The sequence below is a fragment of the Pelodiscus sinensis genome, chromosome 8 (genome assembly GCF_052426305.1).
Source record: "Pelodiscus sinensis isolate ZL-2025 chromosome 8, ASM5242630v1, whole genome shotgun sequence".
Classification (NCBI taxonomy): Eukaryota; Metazoa; Chordata; order Testudines; family Trionychidae; genus Pelodiscus; species Pelodiscus sinensis.
In genome coordinates, this window is record NC_143059.1 from 50,959,392 (window position 1) to 50,978,421 (window position 19,030).

General features: G+C 41.0%; 1 protein-coding gene across 2 annotated transcripts in view; it reads right to left on the reverse strand.

Annotated features, from left to right (window-relative positions):
- DOCK1 (dedicator of cytokinesis 1) overlaps positions 1-19,030 on the reverse strand; it is a 567,625-nt gene that overhangs the window by 19,161 nt on the left and 529,434 nt on the right. For both annotated transcript variants that reach the window (XM_075935276.2, XM_075935277.2), the window contains exons 49-50: positions 16,056-16,254; positions 5,200-5,353 (exon numbers count right to left, since the gene is read on the reverse strand). In XM_075935276.2, the coding sequence (XP_075791391.2) occupies positions 5,200-5,353; positions 16,056-16,254 (353 nt within the window). The remainder of the gene's footprint in view (positions 1-5,199; positions 5,354-16,055; positions 16,255-19,030) is intronic.

A 19,030-nucleotide genomic window follows, 5' to 3' on the forward strand; every position in this document is an offset into this window, starting at 1 on the left:
TGACACATAAAATGAGTTTAATTCATTTGACTCGATGTGACTCATACACAATCTGAATCCCTGAGTTAAGGAGACAGAAATAAAATATTCCTACAATTTAAGTTTAAGAAACACTTTGCTGAATGAAGCACATACTTATTTTAACTTGGGGTGCATCTACACAGCACCCCAAACTCGAAATAAGGTATGCAATCTGTACTAAGCAAATTGTGTATCTTATTTTGATTGTATTTCAAAATAGTTTATTTTGAAATTTGGCACACCTACACAGTGCCAAATTTCGAAACAACATGCTATTTTGACACATCCCTTAATCCTCATGGAATGAAGGTTACAGGGATGCCAAAATAATGTGTGCGTTTAGAAGACGTGAGGTAGTTATTTTGAGATACCTCTGGTATCCTGAAATAGCCCTGCTGTCTAGATATACCCTTAGATTAACATAAAAATAGCATGGTTTATAATTTCAGTGATGTCATAGAAGACTAAAATCTTAGAGGTGAGGAAAATTTTTTCAATTCAATATCAAATTTACTTTGAGTAGAAAATGAAACTATTCTAGTAAATAAAGCACATATGTAATGATAATTAAACAGATGCCATTGATGTTAACATTTTTTAATAGCTATATGTATTCCGGAATTTCTGGGAAAGTATTTTAGTGTATTTGCCCAAAGTATGAGAAGACTTGCTCTGTTTCTTTAGGGCCAAATCTACTTCCCCATGTTAAGCCCATGCATTTCAGTGAGGCACTGGGGAGATCCATGGAAAATGTAGAAAAGGAATCTTTTTCCCAAATAAAGGAACGGCAGAAATGAAGACCAGTGGAGTCTACTTCATTTTAATAGATGGAATAACCTTGACAATTCCTAGTGGCCCTCAGCCACGGTTGGAACTTCACAATAGTTGATTTTCTCCTAGGCACATTCCTGTTCCACTTTCAGATAACTCTGCCATCCCCCTGTAGTTCCCAAGCTTCCACTGTGCATGGTGTATGAATCTCTTGCTGAGCCTCCCCAAAGTCAAAACCCAGATGCAAGATAACAATGCTCAATTATAGAGAAGAAGCAGGATATATTCCAAAGTGAAGGACTTTGATGTATGCAGTATTTGTAACACTCTCTCTTTTTCATTTAAAATCAAAGTTCATATTTAGCCATGGACCAAGTCCAGCACTTCACTTAGCAGACCATTAACACACTATAAAATAAGGATCTGGCCTGAATGGCCAGTCACAAATATGTCCAAAAGTCATATACTGCAGCAAAAAGTTATTTAAACAAAATGAAATAATTTCACTGATATCATTTAGGGAGGAACTGTATGCCCCAATATTGCATGTCTATTTGTGATATCCTGACAACAATGTACCCATACCAACTATTTCTCGGAACCCAAGAGCCTGAATCCATCTTGATTTCTGATCATTTAAGTGTAAATAAGTCTAATAATTTCTTTTGCAATAGTTGTGTAAGGCACTTTATCAGAGATGACAATCATCCAATGTTGTCTGTATATCCCTTAACTTTATTGACTATATGCCATTGGGAACAATTCTCAACTGGCAGGGATCAACAAGATGACTTAAGCCTTTTTCATTTCTACTTTCTTAGATTCTGTGGAGCAGATTATCAAATTGTACTTTACATTCTCCTAGACTGTCAAGAAACAAGCACTATTCTTATTGCTCAATATAAGATTAGCTCCTTTTAGACAGCTTGCTTCACAAAAAATATCTATTATCCCAGAATTCTTTAAAAATGTTAGAGCTAGAATTCTTTGAATAATTAAGGTCAAGGCTCTGTATACTCTAGCAAGCTGGTTCTAAATTATGCAGCAAGGCCCTAGAGTCTGCAGCAGACTGGAGAAAATTTTTTAAAAACTGTTATAGCTTCAGATAACTTTTTTTAAATGGAGGTTTTCATTAAATATGAAAATGAATATACAATTAGCACTATAGTCCTTATGACGTTTATTTTAGATTATGTTATGTTTCCAAATTTTCAGCTTCCAATATGCCTGACTGTCATTTTTGGATTTCAGAATCTAAAATTAATGGAGCAGTTTAAAGCTGTCAGAATTATTGTTGCAGGCCAGCTAGAAATTCAGGAAGGCCACTCTGCATTGATTTACACCTTGTTCACCTTTTTCAGGTTATCTTTCCAACCAGGAGGTCTAGAAACACTTAAAAAACCCCAAACAAAAAAACCTCCATCTGCCTCCCCCTCCTTCTCAATCTAAGATTCTACAACACACTTCTATTACACAGAGCGAATTCTGTTGATGTGGATATGTGGAATAAAGAAGTCTCTGATTATGGTTTATACATTTGTTGTGTGTCAACATTCTTTTCAATACGCTTTGCTTATCTAAAAATAAAGCACTTTAAATATCAAAAGAAAGAAAGAAAGCAAACATGGACTTGCCAGATCTGTAATACTTGCTAACTGTAATAGAAGTTAGGCATATTCATTTTAAAGGACTTAATTCTTAAATTTTGTTTCTTTACTAGTTTAGTGCCAAGTGAGATTTTTAGCTAAGTGTCTACAACTGGAAACTTTGCAAATCAATTTGTGAAAGCTAATTTTGTAAACAAAATGGGAGTTATACTCTATTCAGTTAAATAATATGAGTTCTTGAAGAGTGATGAAGCCAGTATATGAAAGTTTATAGAAGAATTCATTGAGAAATGCAGGGAAAACACAAGCCAATCTCTGGTGTATATCTACTTCACACAAAAGAAAAGTCCATATCATGCTCCACAACTTTTGCATTCTGCAGAAGCCAACACAGCATGAATCTTCAGGCACTTTAAAAAATATTTAAAAAAAACTTTTTAAAAAAGAGCAGAAAATTATTTCTTGAAGCAGTTTTTCTTGGTTTAGTAAAAAGTCAAAAATAGTTTTTGTCACTTGAGAAACACAAAAAGTGTACCACAGCACAAGCTAAAGGTTTATTTGCAAGCTACAACTTATGGTCAGTGCCAGTAAGACACGCAGAGAGAATTCAGAGCACACTGGTGAGAATCTTTGTCAAACTGTGTTGACGAAATATTTCACAGTAATAGTTACAAATCACCTGAAATGCTTTGCAGGATTAGGGTCTAAAGTGTCTTGTTAGGGGAAAAAAAGTGGTATTTTTCTCCTATGTACATAGAGGTAGAGAAGATGGTATTAAATGAAAGTAATCAAGAATTCAGTCAGTGAACTTAATACTCCAAATCATAAAGAGTATGTCTACACTACCACCCTAGTTCGAACTAGGGTGGTAATATAGACAACTGGAGTTGCAAATGAAGCCCGGGATTTGAATTTCCCGGGGCTTCATTTGCATATTGCCGGGCGCCGCCATTTTTAAATGTCCGCTAGTGTGGACTCCGTGCCGCGCGGCTACACACAGCACGAACTAGGTAGTTCGGATTAGGCTTCCTATTCCGAACTACCATTACACCTCGTGGAAATTCAAATCCCGGGCTTCATTTGCAACTCCGGTTGCCTACATTACCACCCTAGTTCGAACTAGGATGGTAGTGTAGACATACCCAGAGAGATTTGGGTGCACAAAGAGGTAGGAGCCTATCTTCATCAATGATTTAGATGATGGCATAGAAAGTATGATTATTAAGTATGCAGATGATACCAAGCTGGGAGAGGTTGCAGCTTTGGAGGATAGGGTCATAATTCAAAATGTTCTGGATGAACTAGAGAAATAGCCTGAGGTAAATAGGATGAAGCTTAATAAGGACGAATGCAAAGTACTCCACTTAGGAAGGAACAAACAATTTTACACATACAGAATGGGAAGCAACTGTCTAGGAAGGAGTATTGCAGAAAGGACTGTAGGGGTCATAGTGGACCACAAGGTAAACATGTGTCAACAGTGTAACACTGTTGCAAAAAACCCAAACATGATCCTGGGGTACATTAACAGGTGTGTGTTAGTGAAGAAATAGGCAACCCAGGAGTGGATGGGGTAGAGGGAACAGCTTTATTGCCCACGCACATTTATTTCAGACATTCAACACAACATCCGAGCGGCAACAAATTGGCAACAGTTATACCCTTTTATCTATTTTAGTATGCTAATTCACGTCTATCACTACTTTCCCTAACAAAATTGTTCTCCTTGGCCTCTGAGGATAGGACAAGAAGCAAGAGAGGTTTATGTTGGGCATTAGGAAAATCTTCCTAACTGTCAGAGTGGTTAAACACTGGAATAAATTGCCTAAGGAGGTTGTGTAATCCCTATCACTGGAGATATTTAAGAGCAGGTTGGATAGAAATCCATCAGGGATGATCTAGACCAGTGGTTCCCAAACTTTTTGGCATTATGCCCCCTTTTTGATTTTTGAGAAACCCTCACGCCGTCCCCCCATCTCCCTCCAAAAAAATAGCAGCAAAACTTGTCGAGAAAAAAAAGGAACTGACCAGACTCAAGCTGCGCATGTTTCAGCGGACGCCCGAGCCAGGAAAACACGTCTGGTATTTTCTGAATTTTTTTTACTGAACAGACCAGGCTCATTCTTGGTGGGGGAGGGGGAGGGTACATTTGGTTACCTTCCGCCCTCCCTGGAATTTCTTCATGCCCCCCCAGGGGCAGTGGCGGCCCATCAATATAGGCAAACTAGGCAGTCACATAGGGTACCAAGATAAACGGCTGTTGAGGGCTTTGGAGGCGGGGGCGCCGGTCGCGTGTTTCACCTAGGGCGCCAGTTGCCGGCAGCTCGTCTAAGGCTGCTCCTGCCCAGTGGGGCATGCCCCCCAGTCTGGTAACCTATGATCTAGACAGTGATTGGTCCCGCCGTGAGGGCAGGGGACTGGATTCAATGATCTCTTGAGGTCCCTTCCAGTTCTATGATTCTATGACATGTGACAAATATAGTCACGAGAGAGAGAGTCAGTTAACAATATTTCCATAATTTTAAATTAATTCTTATATTAAAATATGTATAACAAACATAAACATTACCAAGTAATCAGGTCATTGAAATTGTCTGTAATCATATAGCTTAAACAACCACATCTCTGTTAACTCCCAAAAATGCTCTTATGTCTCACAATGTGAATGTACAACTGGATTATCCTCTTGATGGTCTATATGGTTCAGTTGGTTCCGAAGCATTTCAGATTAATGGAGATGAAATGTAATTAATTCTAAACAAAACATTTTAGGAAAATAAAGTTTCATTAAAAAACTTACTAGACTGTAAACTGAAAGAAAGTTTGGTCCTTGGAGTGACTGGAGGTGGTGTTGACTGAGAAGCTGGAGGTGACGGGGAAACAGAAAAACGTCTTTCACTTGCAATGACACTGATAACTTGACTTTTTGGTCTTTGTGGCCTCAGTGGACTGATCTGCATTAGGACAAAAACATAAAATCATGATGGTTTTTCACCACGTGTCACACAGCCTTAGCAAAAAACATACATTATTAAAGTGGGTTACACTGTAAAAAAAAAAAGCACATTTTATTGAGCTTTTGACCTTGTGATAAGACATTTTCCTAGGTGTAGAATATAATATTGCAATGGTAAGATACATGATTCAGATTTAATGAGTATTATTCTAAGCAATATTGTGGATTTCTTCTTTCCTGCACAGGTTTTCATCAACTAGAGTATATAGTCTGGCAATTTTTTTTTCAGTGTTTGGAGTTATTCCTGGTCTTTTGTGACTGTACTCTGATATTCAACAACTTCCATCGTAGTAAAAATATCTGTTATAATTTAAAGAACATTTAAAAATTAAAAGTCTGTGCTGCAGAATAGGTTGTTAAATATGTTACTTCTTCCTCACTCCAGCAGTCACACATGTATTGTTTTATTTAATGTATACTTTTAAAATGAAATTACAAGAAAAATAACTTGAAGTCCTTGATGCTAGTAACAAATGCCCAGAGACAAACATCATGAAACATAGTTAAGTTCAGTTTCTTGCAAATACATTTTTCTTTGAAAATGTTTTTTTCTATCCATTCAAAGTTTAGATGTTAAATTAGTCCTCCCATAAGTCCTCAAAATCATTCTAAATTGAATAGGTGTTCAGAAATACACAGTAGCCCCAGATTGATACATTGGCATACTATCTTCAGTTCCATAACCTACAAATGTCTCCTCAAAACCTGCGTACTTCAGGATGTATCAATTCCCTCCAAGACCTTTTCTGCTCAGCTTATCCAGAACCCCATGTCCAGTTCTGAAAGCACAGTTCTCTGCGATGTAAAACACTTAGCTTGACTCCAGATTTTTCATTCAGGTTTCCTTTATTTGTCATATAGCAACACTAAGCTGAGTTGATTAGATTCAAAGACAGGGATGCAGGGTAAATCACAGCTCCAAAATTACACAGAAACCCTCTCCCTTTACATACATTTTCACATCTCATTGCATTTTTATTACATTATATCAAATATTTTTGGACTGCAGACACAAACACTCAACCAATGGGTGTTTGTAAGAGGTGGGTGCTTTTCCGTTATGCTCTTTCTAATTCTATCTTTCAAGCAATGAGGCCTTCTTTTAGGTGTTAATCATCCCAGGCAGGTCAGGCCTGAGCTGCAGAGGACTATCTTGTTTTTAGACTCAGAAGGGACCATCATGATCATCTAGTCCCGTGGTCCCCAACACGGTGCCCGCGGACACCATGGCGCCCATGGGGGCATTTCAATGCGCCCGCCAGGTGTTCGGGGCTGGCCTGGCCCCGGGCACATGGCACACGGGCGCTTGCGGGGGGAGAGCGCTTGGCGGGGGGAGCACCGGGCACGCGGCACTCGGAGGTAGGGGGTGGGGGGAGCGCCGGCCCCGGGCGCTCGGCGGGGGGAGCGCCGGCCCCGGGCGCTCGGCGGGGGGAGCGCCGGCCCCGGGCACGCGGCGGGGGGGGGGGAGCGCCAGCCCCGGGCACGCGGTGGGGGGGGGGGGGGGCCAGCCCCGGGCGTGCGGCACTCGGCGGGGGGGGGGCCCCGGGGGCGGCGGGGGGGAGGGGAGCGCTGGCCCCGGCCCCGGGCGCGCGGCACTCGGCGGAGGGGGGGAGTGCCAGCCCCGGGCACGCGGCCCTTGGAGGGGGCCCTGCCCCCTGGCGCGCAGCTATGGGGTCCCCCGCCCCCGGGCGCGCGGCTAGGCGGGGCCCCACCCCCCGGGCGCGCAAGTGTCCCCGCCCCCTGGCGCCCGGCGGGCAAACGGCCACGCCCCATGGCGCCCGACAACCTCAAAAGGTTGGGGACCACTGATCTAGTCTGACCTCCTCCCACAATTGCAGGCCACAGAACCTCATTCTTGTAATAGACCAATAATATCTGGATGAGCTACTGACATCCTCAAATCATGGTTAAAAGATTTCTTGCCAATAATTTCATCCATGTCTCCCTTATCCTGAACTGTTGTCTCAAACTTCATCTTGGTCTTTTTTGCCTATCTCAGCATCTAAGAACAGAACAATCACATGCACGAGTAATGTTATTCTTTTGAGCGATTAGCCTATGTCAATGTGAGAAAGTCATATAGGTTTAATTAAAGGCATGATTTAAACTGCTTTAGTTAAAATAGTGAGACTATTTTGTTGACACACTTATTTTACTATAACAGTGGCCATTTTTACATTATGACCTACTTACCCTCTTTCTCTGGCTGGACCTTGATGGTGGCCACTACCTATTTCCCCATGGTTTCAGGTATGTATCAGAGGAAAATCTTTCCTTCTTTTCTTGTTCAAGTGTTTTGTGATCCAAAGGCATGCACCTTTTCTTTGAGTGTGGATGAAATTTATGATGGACATGGGAAGCTTGACCTCCTTTATGCTAACTCATCCCTTTAACTCTTTCAAATTACAGTTGGAGTGTCAGAGAAAACCTCCAGTTCTGCCTCTTGGGAAGAATAGTTTCCAAGAGAAAAGGTGGAAGGAAGCAAGGTCCCAAACTCTGGGCCCTTTTCTCTGATGCTGTGAGAGTCTATGAGTTGGGAGCAATTGTGCCTTTCTTTGGCTCCTGGAAGGGTCTATTTATACATACAAAGGGTAATTCAATGGGTATGGTGCCAACCTGAGACTTAGGTGGCCAATATTCAACTTCCTGTTCTGCTACAAGCTTCCATTGTGGGATAGTCATTTAGTCCCTCCATGCCTCAGTTCCCTATCTGTAAAATGGTGACAAATACTACCTTACAGGATTGTTGGGAGGATATATATATTGAAGATGTGAGATACACAGATACTACCCTAATGAGAGTCATGTAAGTACCTAACATATCTTGCTCATCCGCTTTCTCCATTTGGCCTGCTCCTCCTGATAAGGGATGGAGAGAATCATTTTCCCTGAGGAGAGAGTGGGGAGAAGCTTTTCCCTAGCTTATCTCCCAAAATCAGCTTTAAAAGGTGTAGTTGCAGCTCTGCTTGTACCTCTGGAGACAGAGAAACTGGTACAAAAGACAGAAGAAATGTGTGTCAAGTGCAGCAGCCATTTGGACAAGTCTGATATACCTCAAACATTTCTCAATAGAGTAGCACAGCCCAATAGCTTCAGTGTGGAGGAGAGATCTGGATTCAGAAAGACTGACTAAGGCAGATAAACAACAGTGATAGCTATATTTGGCTATTTGCAAGTATCATTCAGTGTATACACTGGCTCAGCTCATTCTACAGCATGTGTTCCTGTACTGCCAAATGTGTCTGGAAAATATGATTTGACAAAGGAGAAACAATAAGTCCTTGCAAAATAACTGACCTTTTCTTTTAAGACACAGCAGGTTAATGTCATTTTAAATGAAAACTGATTTCCATTTCAAGGAAAGCAAATAAGGTGAAGTTAAGCCCACCCTTTCAGAAGATGGATAGGTTGATTCAATTAGCTAAATGAAGATCTGTTATCTGAAAACAGAAAATTCTACTTGGAAGGATCTTAATAACAAGGATGTAGTTGTCAGGGGTCCTAAATGGCAACACCAACTTTTACCTGTACCACTAAGTGAAGCTAAGCGAAGAATACTAGGATTTTGCTCAAGCTGCTGTGCTCACTTTGAGACACTTCTGGATATTTCTCTGCAAAGGTGTGCCAAGACCTAGACCATTTGTCCCAAATCATGTACCTTAAATTTAAAATTTAACTGTCTGTATTCTCATGCAAGACTATATAATATATAAAGTTTTCTTCCCCTCACATTTTTTATTCTTCTCATCTCTTTCCCTTTCTAATGTTTCTCCTCACCTAGTAAATACTTCTATTCTAAGTTTCTCTTTTACCTATTATGGCAAGGAGTTCTCTAATAGGTCCCTAAACTCTTTGCTTCATGTTGTATGCTAGCGTTTGTTTGGGCAACTGGCATGTCCCAGCAGAGCTGGTCTGCCCACTCCATAATCCTCTTTCAATTTTCTGTCAGAATCTCTTCAATGAGATATTCCTAATCAGACAGAAAAACAGTTAGCTTCCTTCAGTGTGCTCTCTTTGCTATCTTTAATTTTCAGATCTAATGTTTCTGCCTAATCCATTGTTAAAAATACTTACCACATACTAATCATAATGAAAAACAGAATTTTTACTCTCAGAAAATGGTACAACATGGAATAATGGCCTGAAGCTAAGAAAAGAAAAATGTAAGCAAGATACAATATAATGGGAAAATGGGGATTACTTGCCGGGAGTAATTCTTTGTTTTCTGCACTTTCAGGAATTGTGTACCTAGCCTTAAAATATTTTTAAACAGTAATGAGCACTTAGGCCTAGTCTACACTAGAAAATTAAGTCAACTTAACTCTATCACTCCAGGGTGTGAAAAATCCACACATCTTAGTGGCACAGTTAATCTGACCTAACCCCCCTCCTTCCCATGGTGCTACTATACATGGTCAACTCCCTGACTACTACACTGGACAACAGAGTCTAGGGGATGGGAGGGAGGACAGCAGCCCTCAGTAGTGAAAGAACAGGTTAAGGACTATTTAGAAAAGCTAGATAGGAACAAGTCCATGGAACCAGATCTAATACATCCACTGGTGCTGAGAAAGTTGGCTGATGTGATTGCAGAGCCATTGGCCATTATCTTTAAAAATTCATGGTAGTCAGGAGAGGTCACAGAAAACTGGAAAGAGGTGAAAGTACTGCCCGTCTTTAAAAAAGAGAAGGAGAATCTAGGGAACTACAGATCAGTCAGCCTCACCTCAGTCCCTTGAAAAATGATGGAGCAGGTCCTCAAGGAATCCATTTAGAAATACTTGGAGGATAGGAAGGTCGTCAGGAACAGTCAACATGGATTCACTGTGGGCAAGTCATGCCTGACCAACCTAGCTGCTTTCAGTGATGAGATAACTGTCTCATCGAAGATATGGGAAAAGTGGTGGATGTGATATACCTTAGAATCAGAATCATAGAATCTTAGGGCTGGAAGAGACCGTAGGAGGTTATCAAGTCCAGCCCCCTGCCCAAAGCTGAACCAATCCCAATTAAATCATCCCAGCCAGGGCTTTGTCAAGCCAAGATTTAAAACCTCTAGGGATAGAGATTCCAACACCTCCCTAGGTAACCCATTCCAGTGCTTCACCACCCTCCTAGTGAAACAGTTTTTCCTGCTATCCAATCTAGACTCTCTCACTGTACCTTGACTTTTGAAAAGCTTTTGATATGGTCCCACACCGTATTCTTGCTAGCATATTAAAGAAGTATGGCTTGGATGAACGGACTATAAGGTGGATAAAAAGGTGGCTAGCTAGTTGGACTCAATGGCCAGTGATCAACAGCTCGATGTTTAGTTGGTAGACAATATCAAGCAGAGTGTCCCAGAGGTTGATCTCAGCAAATTTACACATGACAATAAGCTGAAGGAAGAGCTAGATACACCTGAAGGTACGGACAGGGTCCAGAATGACCTAGACAAACGGGACCAAAAGAAATCTGATGAGGCTTTACAAGGATAAGTGCAGGGTTCTGCACTTAAGATAGATGAATCCCATGCATGGCTGCAGGCAGGGTGCCAATTGGCAATGTAGCAGCTCTGCAGAAAAGGACTTGGGGATTACAGTAGACAAGAAGCTGGATATGAATCAACAGTGTGCCCTTGTAGCCAAAAAGAGCTATATTAGTAGAAGCATTGGGCTATGGGTACATCTAGACTACATCCCTCTTTTGACATAGGGATATAAATTAGACACTTCAAAATTGCAAAACTGCTTCATTTGCATATTCGTGTCATGGCTCTCTTTTGAAAAAGCACTATTTCGAAAGTGAAACCGCAATCTAGACATAGTCAAATCCTGGCTTCATTTGCAATTTCCAAGTGTCTCATTTACATCCCTCTGTCAAAAGAGGGATATAGTCTAGACACACTTTATATTAGTAGGAGCACTGCCACCAGATTGAGGGAAGTGATTATTTGGCACTGGTGAGGCCGCATCTGGAGTATTGCATCCTGTTTTGGGCCCCCACTACAGAAATGATGTGGACAAATTGGAGAGAGTTCAATGGAGGGCAATGAAAATGATCAGGGGGCTGGGGCATATGATTCATGAAGGGAGGCAGAGGGAACTGGGATAATTTAGTCTGCAGAAATGAAGAATGAGTGGGATTTGATAGCAGTTTTCAACTACTTGAAGGGGGTTTCAAAGAGGCTGCAGCTAGACTATTTTCAGTGGTGGCAGATGACAGAACAAGAAGCAATGGTTTCAAGTTGCACGTGGAAGGTCTAGGCTGGATATTAGGAAAAACTATTTCACTAGGAGGTTGGTGAAGCACTGGAGTGGGTTCCATGGGGAGGTGGTGGAATATCCATACATAGAAGATTTTAAGGCCAGGCTTGATAAAGCTCTGGCTTTAATGATTTAGTTGGGGTTGGTTCTGCTTTGAGCAATACGTCCAACATAACTGGAATTACATATGAAACAAGGTGCCTGTCTCCAGCAAAAACCTTTTTTCAGTTTCAATCAGCAGCATAACACCTCCTACTGAAAGGCTTTCTGGAATCCAACAGGACTGCCTCGGTCTCTGTGAAGAAGTACAGGATATGTCCTAGATGAAGCACAGAGGCCATGCTGCCAGCTAAGGTTAGCTGCTGGTACTAGAGTTCTCAATGTGGGGTAGATATTCATAGATTAGAAGGCCAGGAGGGACCATACTGTTTGTCTAGTGTGATCTCTTGTAGTGTGTAGACTGACCACAGGACTTCTCTGAATTCATTTCTTTTTGAACAAAAGCTTATCTTTTGGTAAGACATCCAATCTTTAATGAAAAATATGGAGTGATGGTCCATCTAGATTTATGAAAAAGAGAAGAAGTTCTAATAATGAGAACTACAATATCTAGAGTACTGCAAACACAACCAACTTGGATCTGTCTCTCCAATATTTGGCAGTGCTCTTAGAATGAGAGGAGATGGAAGAAAGACATAAAAAAAATCAATTTCCCTCGTTAACTTAATAAATTTGCAGACTGCCCTTTAAACACATCCCTGTGTCTATCATTCACTTGTGTGTAAAGTTTCCTTTCCTTTCCTTGTAGGCATTTCTAAGGTACCCATCATTGAAACATCTGTTTTCACACTTCATTCCGACTTACCTTTCCCCTTTTAACTTTTCTTATCTCTTTTCAGCAGGATGCATAATGCCAGAGCCACTGGGTGCAGGCACTAGGAGAGCAGACTATCTCTGCAGCTGCCAGCACTGCTTCTCATGTGCAGATGTGAACAAATACACCCTCTGAACTACCAATCTGTGGGCGCAAGGTACAGACCAGCAGATTCTGAATGCTGGTGAATTCCAGTTCCAAAATATGTCAGATGTGTGTTGACACATTCTCTATCTTAACAGCTGAGACGAGACCATCAATATCTGATAGAGTTTTCAGTTCTGATCTGAACTCTTAAAGTCATGTATAAAGAATGAAAAAAGATTAATCCAGAATTTGAAGCAGTCACTTAATCCATGTTGTTGTCATCCAGAAAACAGCAAATCAAATTAAGTAAATTGCTATTATACCTTCACAAATAAGTACTTATATGGTGTTCACTGCTGTGCATCTCCAAAATCATATAATAAAGATCTTTGGTAAGAACTAGTTTAAAAATAAAAAAAAATCTACTCTAACGATCCCATTCTGATATCAGTAGCAACAGCTAAGATGAGTTGCTGATCCCAACAGCTAAGACAGTGCAATAGTAATATGAGTTATGTCAAACACATTGTTTAGATTCAGTCAAAACATGACTTCTAAGAGAGCCTGATATCCACACAGTTGACTGCACTGTGTCAAATAAGGCACATTGGATATTTATTCAAAATGTGCCTTCTAATTTCGAAGAGACTTCTAAAACTCCTCCAGGTTGCACTGGCAGAGAGAAGCTCCCTTTTTACAAACCCATAGGCTATGTCTACATTGGCAAGATTTTGCGCAAATACTTTTAACGCAAGAGTTTTTGTGTTAAAGTATTTGCGCAAGAGAGCGTATACACTGGCATGTGCTTTTGCGCAAAAGCATCCGTGCCAGTGTAGACGCTCTCTTGCAGAAGAAAGCTCCGATGGCCATTTTAGCCATTGGGCTTTCTTGTGCAAGAAATTAACGTTGCCTGTCTACACTGGCCTCTTACGCAAGAACAGTTGCGCAAGAGGGCTTTTTCCTGAGTGGGAGCATCATAGTTCTTGTGCAAGAAGCACTGATTTCACACATTAGAACATCAATGTTCTTGCGCAAGAACTCCCTGCCAGTGTAGACAGGCAGCATGTTTTTGCGCAAAAGCAGGTGCTTTTGCGCAAAATCATGCCAATGTAGACACAGCCATAGTATGACCAAAAACCAAATGAAGTAAATGGAAAAATGTTTACTATATTAGTCTCTGTGTCAATCCTAGGGAGAGCACAAGCATTCTAATTTAAGTATTTGCTGAGTTCTGATTCAAGGTACACAGCAGGCACCAGAGAGAGATTCTGCTAACAGGGAAGTTTTCTCCATTTGACACTAACACAGAGACCATTTTATGTATTCTTTGAGGACGTTTTAAAACAACAGCATCAAAATAGATGCTGCTTCTGAACTTCCAAGGCTATGGTTAGAAGTATACGTAATTACTATTCTGTCAAAAATGGATAAACTTCCAATATAAAAATGTTGGTATTTACCTAAACCAGTGAGGTGGACCTGGTAGACTGGAATATTTGCAAAGAAGGTGGGTTCAAAGGGGAGATACACTATGATTAATATCTTTACAAATAGCCACCAGTGGAATGATGAACATATATGCATGTTTCTGTTAAAAATGGCTTTCTAAGAATTAATCCTGGTGGAATTCTGTGACATTGCACAATGCAGAATTTTCACATAAATGTTCTGTGCAGAATCTACCCCCTCCCCCAAACATAGAAATGGGCTGCAGAGCTTTTGGTTGCCACTAGGAACTGCTGGACCTGGAATAGCCCAGTTTACAAACAGAAGATGCTGCCAGTGGCAGAGGGACAGAGTTGGAGGGCTCTGAGCAGCTGCAGTTCCCAGCATGACCCCCAAAAAGGAAGACACGTGCAGAAGGCTCCACATAAACCTGGACTTCAGCATCAGGCTGTTTCTCTGGGTGGATTCCTGGGCTCTTGCAGGGTTGGTGGGTGCATGTGTCTGTCTGAACTGCGGGTGACTCCACAGCTGGGGTGTGTAGGTATCAGGCTGGGGAGTATCCTACATCTGGGCTTTAGAGGTGAAAGGGTGTGGGTGTCTGGCCTGGGGGAGTGGTCGGGGTCTGGATGGAGGTGTGGGCGGCTGACCTCCTGGTTATGCTCTGGGGAAGAGAGGGCAGAGAAACAAGAACTGGATTGTTGTAGGGCAGTGGTCTCCAACCTTTTGAAGCATGAGATCACGTTTTGAATTTAAGTGCAATCTAGGATCTACCTCAAATCCAAACACCCAGGCTCCACCTCCTTCCTGATCCTTCTCCATGGCCTGGTCCCTATTCACTCCATCCTCCCTCCCTCCCTCTCTATCCTCACATTTTTCAGGCTGGGGACAGAGGGTTTGGGCATGGGGGAGGGGGATGCGGACACTGATCTTGTGCTACAGGATTTGGAGTGTGGGAGGGATTCAGAGTTGAGCTTTGGGCAGGGAGCTGAGGTGCAGGAAGGGGTTCAAGGTGCTGGCTCTGGGAGGGAGTTTGGGTGCAAGGGGACTCAGGGCTAGGACAGAGGTTTAAGGTGCAGGAGAGGTTCAGGACTGGGGCCGGCAGTCAGAATGCAGGCTCCAGCTGGGCACCGCTTACCACAGTTGGCTTCTGGATGGTGGTGCAGGTGGCTAAGGCAGGCTCACCCCTACTCTGGCCCTGCATCACTCACAAAAGCAGCCAGCAAACTCTTTCCATCCCTGTCCTCCCTCTACTCTGTGGAGATAGGGTATAGGGTGAGGGGAGGGGCACCCTGACATCAGCACCCCTCCTCTTCTTTCCATGCATTGCACAGCAATGAGGAGGTTCCTAGGGGTGGAGGCACCTCCAAGGCAGAGGGCACGAGCAGCACGGCAGTGCTGAGAGGGGCAGATGAAATGCCAGAACTTGATAGCCTCCTGGCCAAACCTGTCAGAATCACCTGTCAGAGGTTCCAAGATCTACCAGTAGATCCCAATCTACTGGTAGGTGACCACTGTTGTAGGGGTTTCTTTAACTCTACTTCTGAGGAAATTTTTGTGCATATATTTTTGTTACAAACACGGCTGCTAAGTATTTTGAAATAAATTTGCAAAGTAATTGAAACTGGGGTGATTATATAATGTTATTTTGAAAAATAAAATATTCAGAATTTTAAAAAATATTGCATATGGAATTTTTCATTTTTTTAGAGCCAAAGTCCCCCAGGAATAAAAAAATATGTAACTGCCGTATATAAAATGACTGCACAATATGTCCACCAATTATATCTTTCAGAAGATAACTAAAACTACATGGAAGAACTATCAGAATCTCACATGACTAGCAACTAGAAGAATCCATGCTATGAATGGTGTAATTGAATTTTCTAAAACCAAAATAAACTGACTGTAAAAATGACACTTCTAGAGTGAAAAATGTCAGTTATGCCAACAATTAAATAAAAACTCTTCTACATAAATAAAATTACCGTTTCTGAAAGGATCACCGCTTCAGACTGTTGCAGAGAAATATCAGTAGATTTAAACTCTTTATCAAATATTTCTTGGTGTTTGCTGTTCCTTTTTTCCTTCTTCTTTTCCTTCTTATCTTTATCTAGGTCATCCTTGTCCAACTTATCTTGAGACCTAGAATGCATCTTTTTTGGCAGAAGGGGTTCGAGCACAAACCTGAAGGAAAATTTGGTTTATTTAGACCAAACTGTCAAAACAACAAATTTTGTTTTTCCCAGTTCCAGCAACAGAATAATTTTAGTTGAGAGACCTTTTGTTAACCAAGTAATGCTCACTATACAATGACAGGAAAAGAAGACAATAAAAAAGTGTGATTGATGCTATAATTTAATGCAGAACTGTTAATGAATCAGTATTTCATATCTCCCAGTTCTGAGGTAGATTTACTGATAGATTTTACACACACATGAACATCCCTTTGTGTCAAGTATCAGAGGGGTAGCCGTGTTAGTCTGAATCTGCAAAAGCGACGAGGAGTCCTGTGGCACCTTATAGACTAAGTGCAGTGTAGGAACATAAGCTTTCGTGGGCAAAGACCCACTTCGTCAGATGCATGCAGTGGGTCTTTGCCCACGAAAGCTTATGCTCCTACACTTCAGTTAGTCTATAAGGTGCCACAGGACTCCTCGTCGCTTATCCCTTTGTGTGTTTATAAATCATCACATTTATAGATCACACCATCATCCACTACACATGTCCAGCCTGCCTCATCCACTGCAATTCTTAGCAATTTGCAAATGATCATAATGCAAACTGATGAAGTTCTACTTCATGAATATGTGTATGCCACAAATGTACACACAGGCAGTACTTGTGCATATATTTTACAGGCTCTCTCTCTCTCTCTCTCTGTCTCTCTCTCTCTCTCTCTCTCTCTCTCTCTCACACACACACACACAATCACAATACACATACGGCGTATACATGTATACAAAAAAAATAAATATTATCATTAAGGTTGCTAGGTCAAGCACTGAAAAGTCAGGAAATGCCAGAACTAGTGTTGCCTCAGCAACCATAATTCTGCACCCCTGTGCATATGCATGATGGTTGTGACTTTAATTACATAATCACACACTATTTTCTCCATCGGACTTCTGCCTGATTCACTACTCAGGACAAACTTGCTTTGGGTATGAACCATGGCTGCGCAGAGAAGTAGGCTGTTATCTGCTGGCCCTCTGCTTCATTTGTTCCAGAAGTTTAAAGGTGTATTGGTACTAGAGCTAACAGGACATTTTCCAGAGCAATGGTTTTCAGGTTTAACTAACAAGTTCCACGTCAGCTTGCCTTGAACCCAAAATGCTTGCTCTTAGTTCAGATGCTCAAACATGGACCCAGGACAATCCACAATAGGTCAGAGCTGCTGCAAATGCAAGGAAATTACTGCTCTGCCCAATTGCTCTGCAATTTTTCAAAGGTTAATAAATTGGCCAACTCGGGATGGGTGGATTTTCATAGGCACAGCAAAACAGTCACCTCGTTGCCAAATTTCAAGTATTGGCTGCAAAGAATAGATGCATCAGAGACTGTCAAAGAAAAGGTCTCCAGAATTTTTTTTAACATAGGCAACACATAACAATGTATTTTCCTCTAGTTCCATTCTCAGAAATCTGATCTGTTTCAGCTGAAATTTCCATAGAAAATTCAACCTGAGGCACACATCTGGCATGGAAAATTCAACCCACATGGGTTGAAGGTTGGCAAAGTTATAAGCAACTGAAGACACAGTTTATAATAGGAAGTGTCAGGCAATCTTAATAATAAACGATGCTACCAGCTCCATGCATAATAATACAATGCATAATATGTTAAATGTGATTAGCTAGAATTGTGTATATGTATGAGGTGTATGCATATATCTATAGATCATGATATATGTGTGTACAAAGTACTATGAAGATAACAGAGCAACACTAAGCTTTTGATGCTATAAAAAAGATCGAAGAATGACAAGTTAGTGAAAGTTTTTAGGTTAGGTTTTTATTGCCAATAACTAAGGGCAAGGTTGATTTCTGAATAGTAGATGAATTTTCATAACTGGAACGGTACAAACCTCAGGCATTTGGAAAACAGACATGTGCTTTGAGTGTGTGAAAATATGCAAGGCTGGTATCTGACTACCATAACCTCTCTTTGAAAAGATACAATTTTTACCCTTCACAGTTGACTATTTTTTGCTCCAAATGCACAGCAGAAGCCTTTAGGGTTTTAGTGAACTTTTAAAACATACTTTTAAAAGAAAACAGTAAACAGTTCAATATTTAAATTTGTTTTCTTAATTTTATTATGTAAATACACCAAGCAAAACTCCAAAGAATATGTGAATGATTTTTTTCTGTTTTGAGTCCATTGGCTTACATTTCCAGGATATTAAAGATCTAAACATATGATGACTCCTTTTGGGCTAGCTTTTCATTATTAACGTGTAACATAAAAGGTAAATTTTTCTACAAAATTGTCCTTAAAATAAATTTCAGACTAAAAATTATTTTGATATGTATTTGCTCTTACGAAAGTTGGAGAATGCAATCTAAAAATAAATTAAAATGATCACATCAGAAAGACAAACTGTGTAATATGAAGTCAATCATCATAAAAAAGGCTTCTTCATTGGAAAAAAATATATACAGTGAAAACTTTGTTATCTGGCACTCTATTAACTGGAAAATTTTGTTAACGGCATCGACTCCAGCTATAGTACAAGGCTGTGTCTACACTGGCATGAATTTCTGGAAATGCTTGAAACGGAATACTATTCCGTTTTCAGTTTTTCCGGAAAAGGAGCGTCTACATTGGCAGGCTGCTTTTCCGGAAAAGCCCTTTTCCGGAAAAGCGTCTGTGGCCAATGTAGACGCGCTTTTCCGGAAAAGAGCCTCGATCGCCATTTTCACTACCAGGGCTTTTTTCTGGAAAAGACTACTGGGCTGTC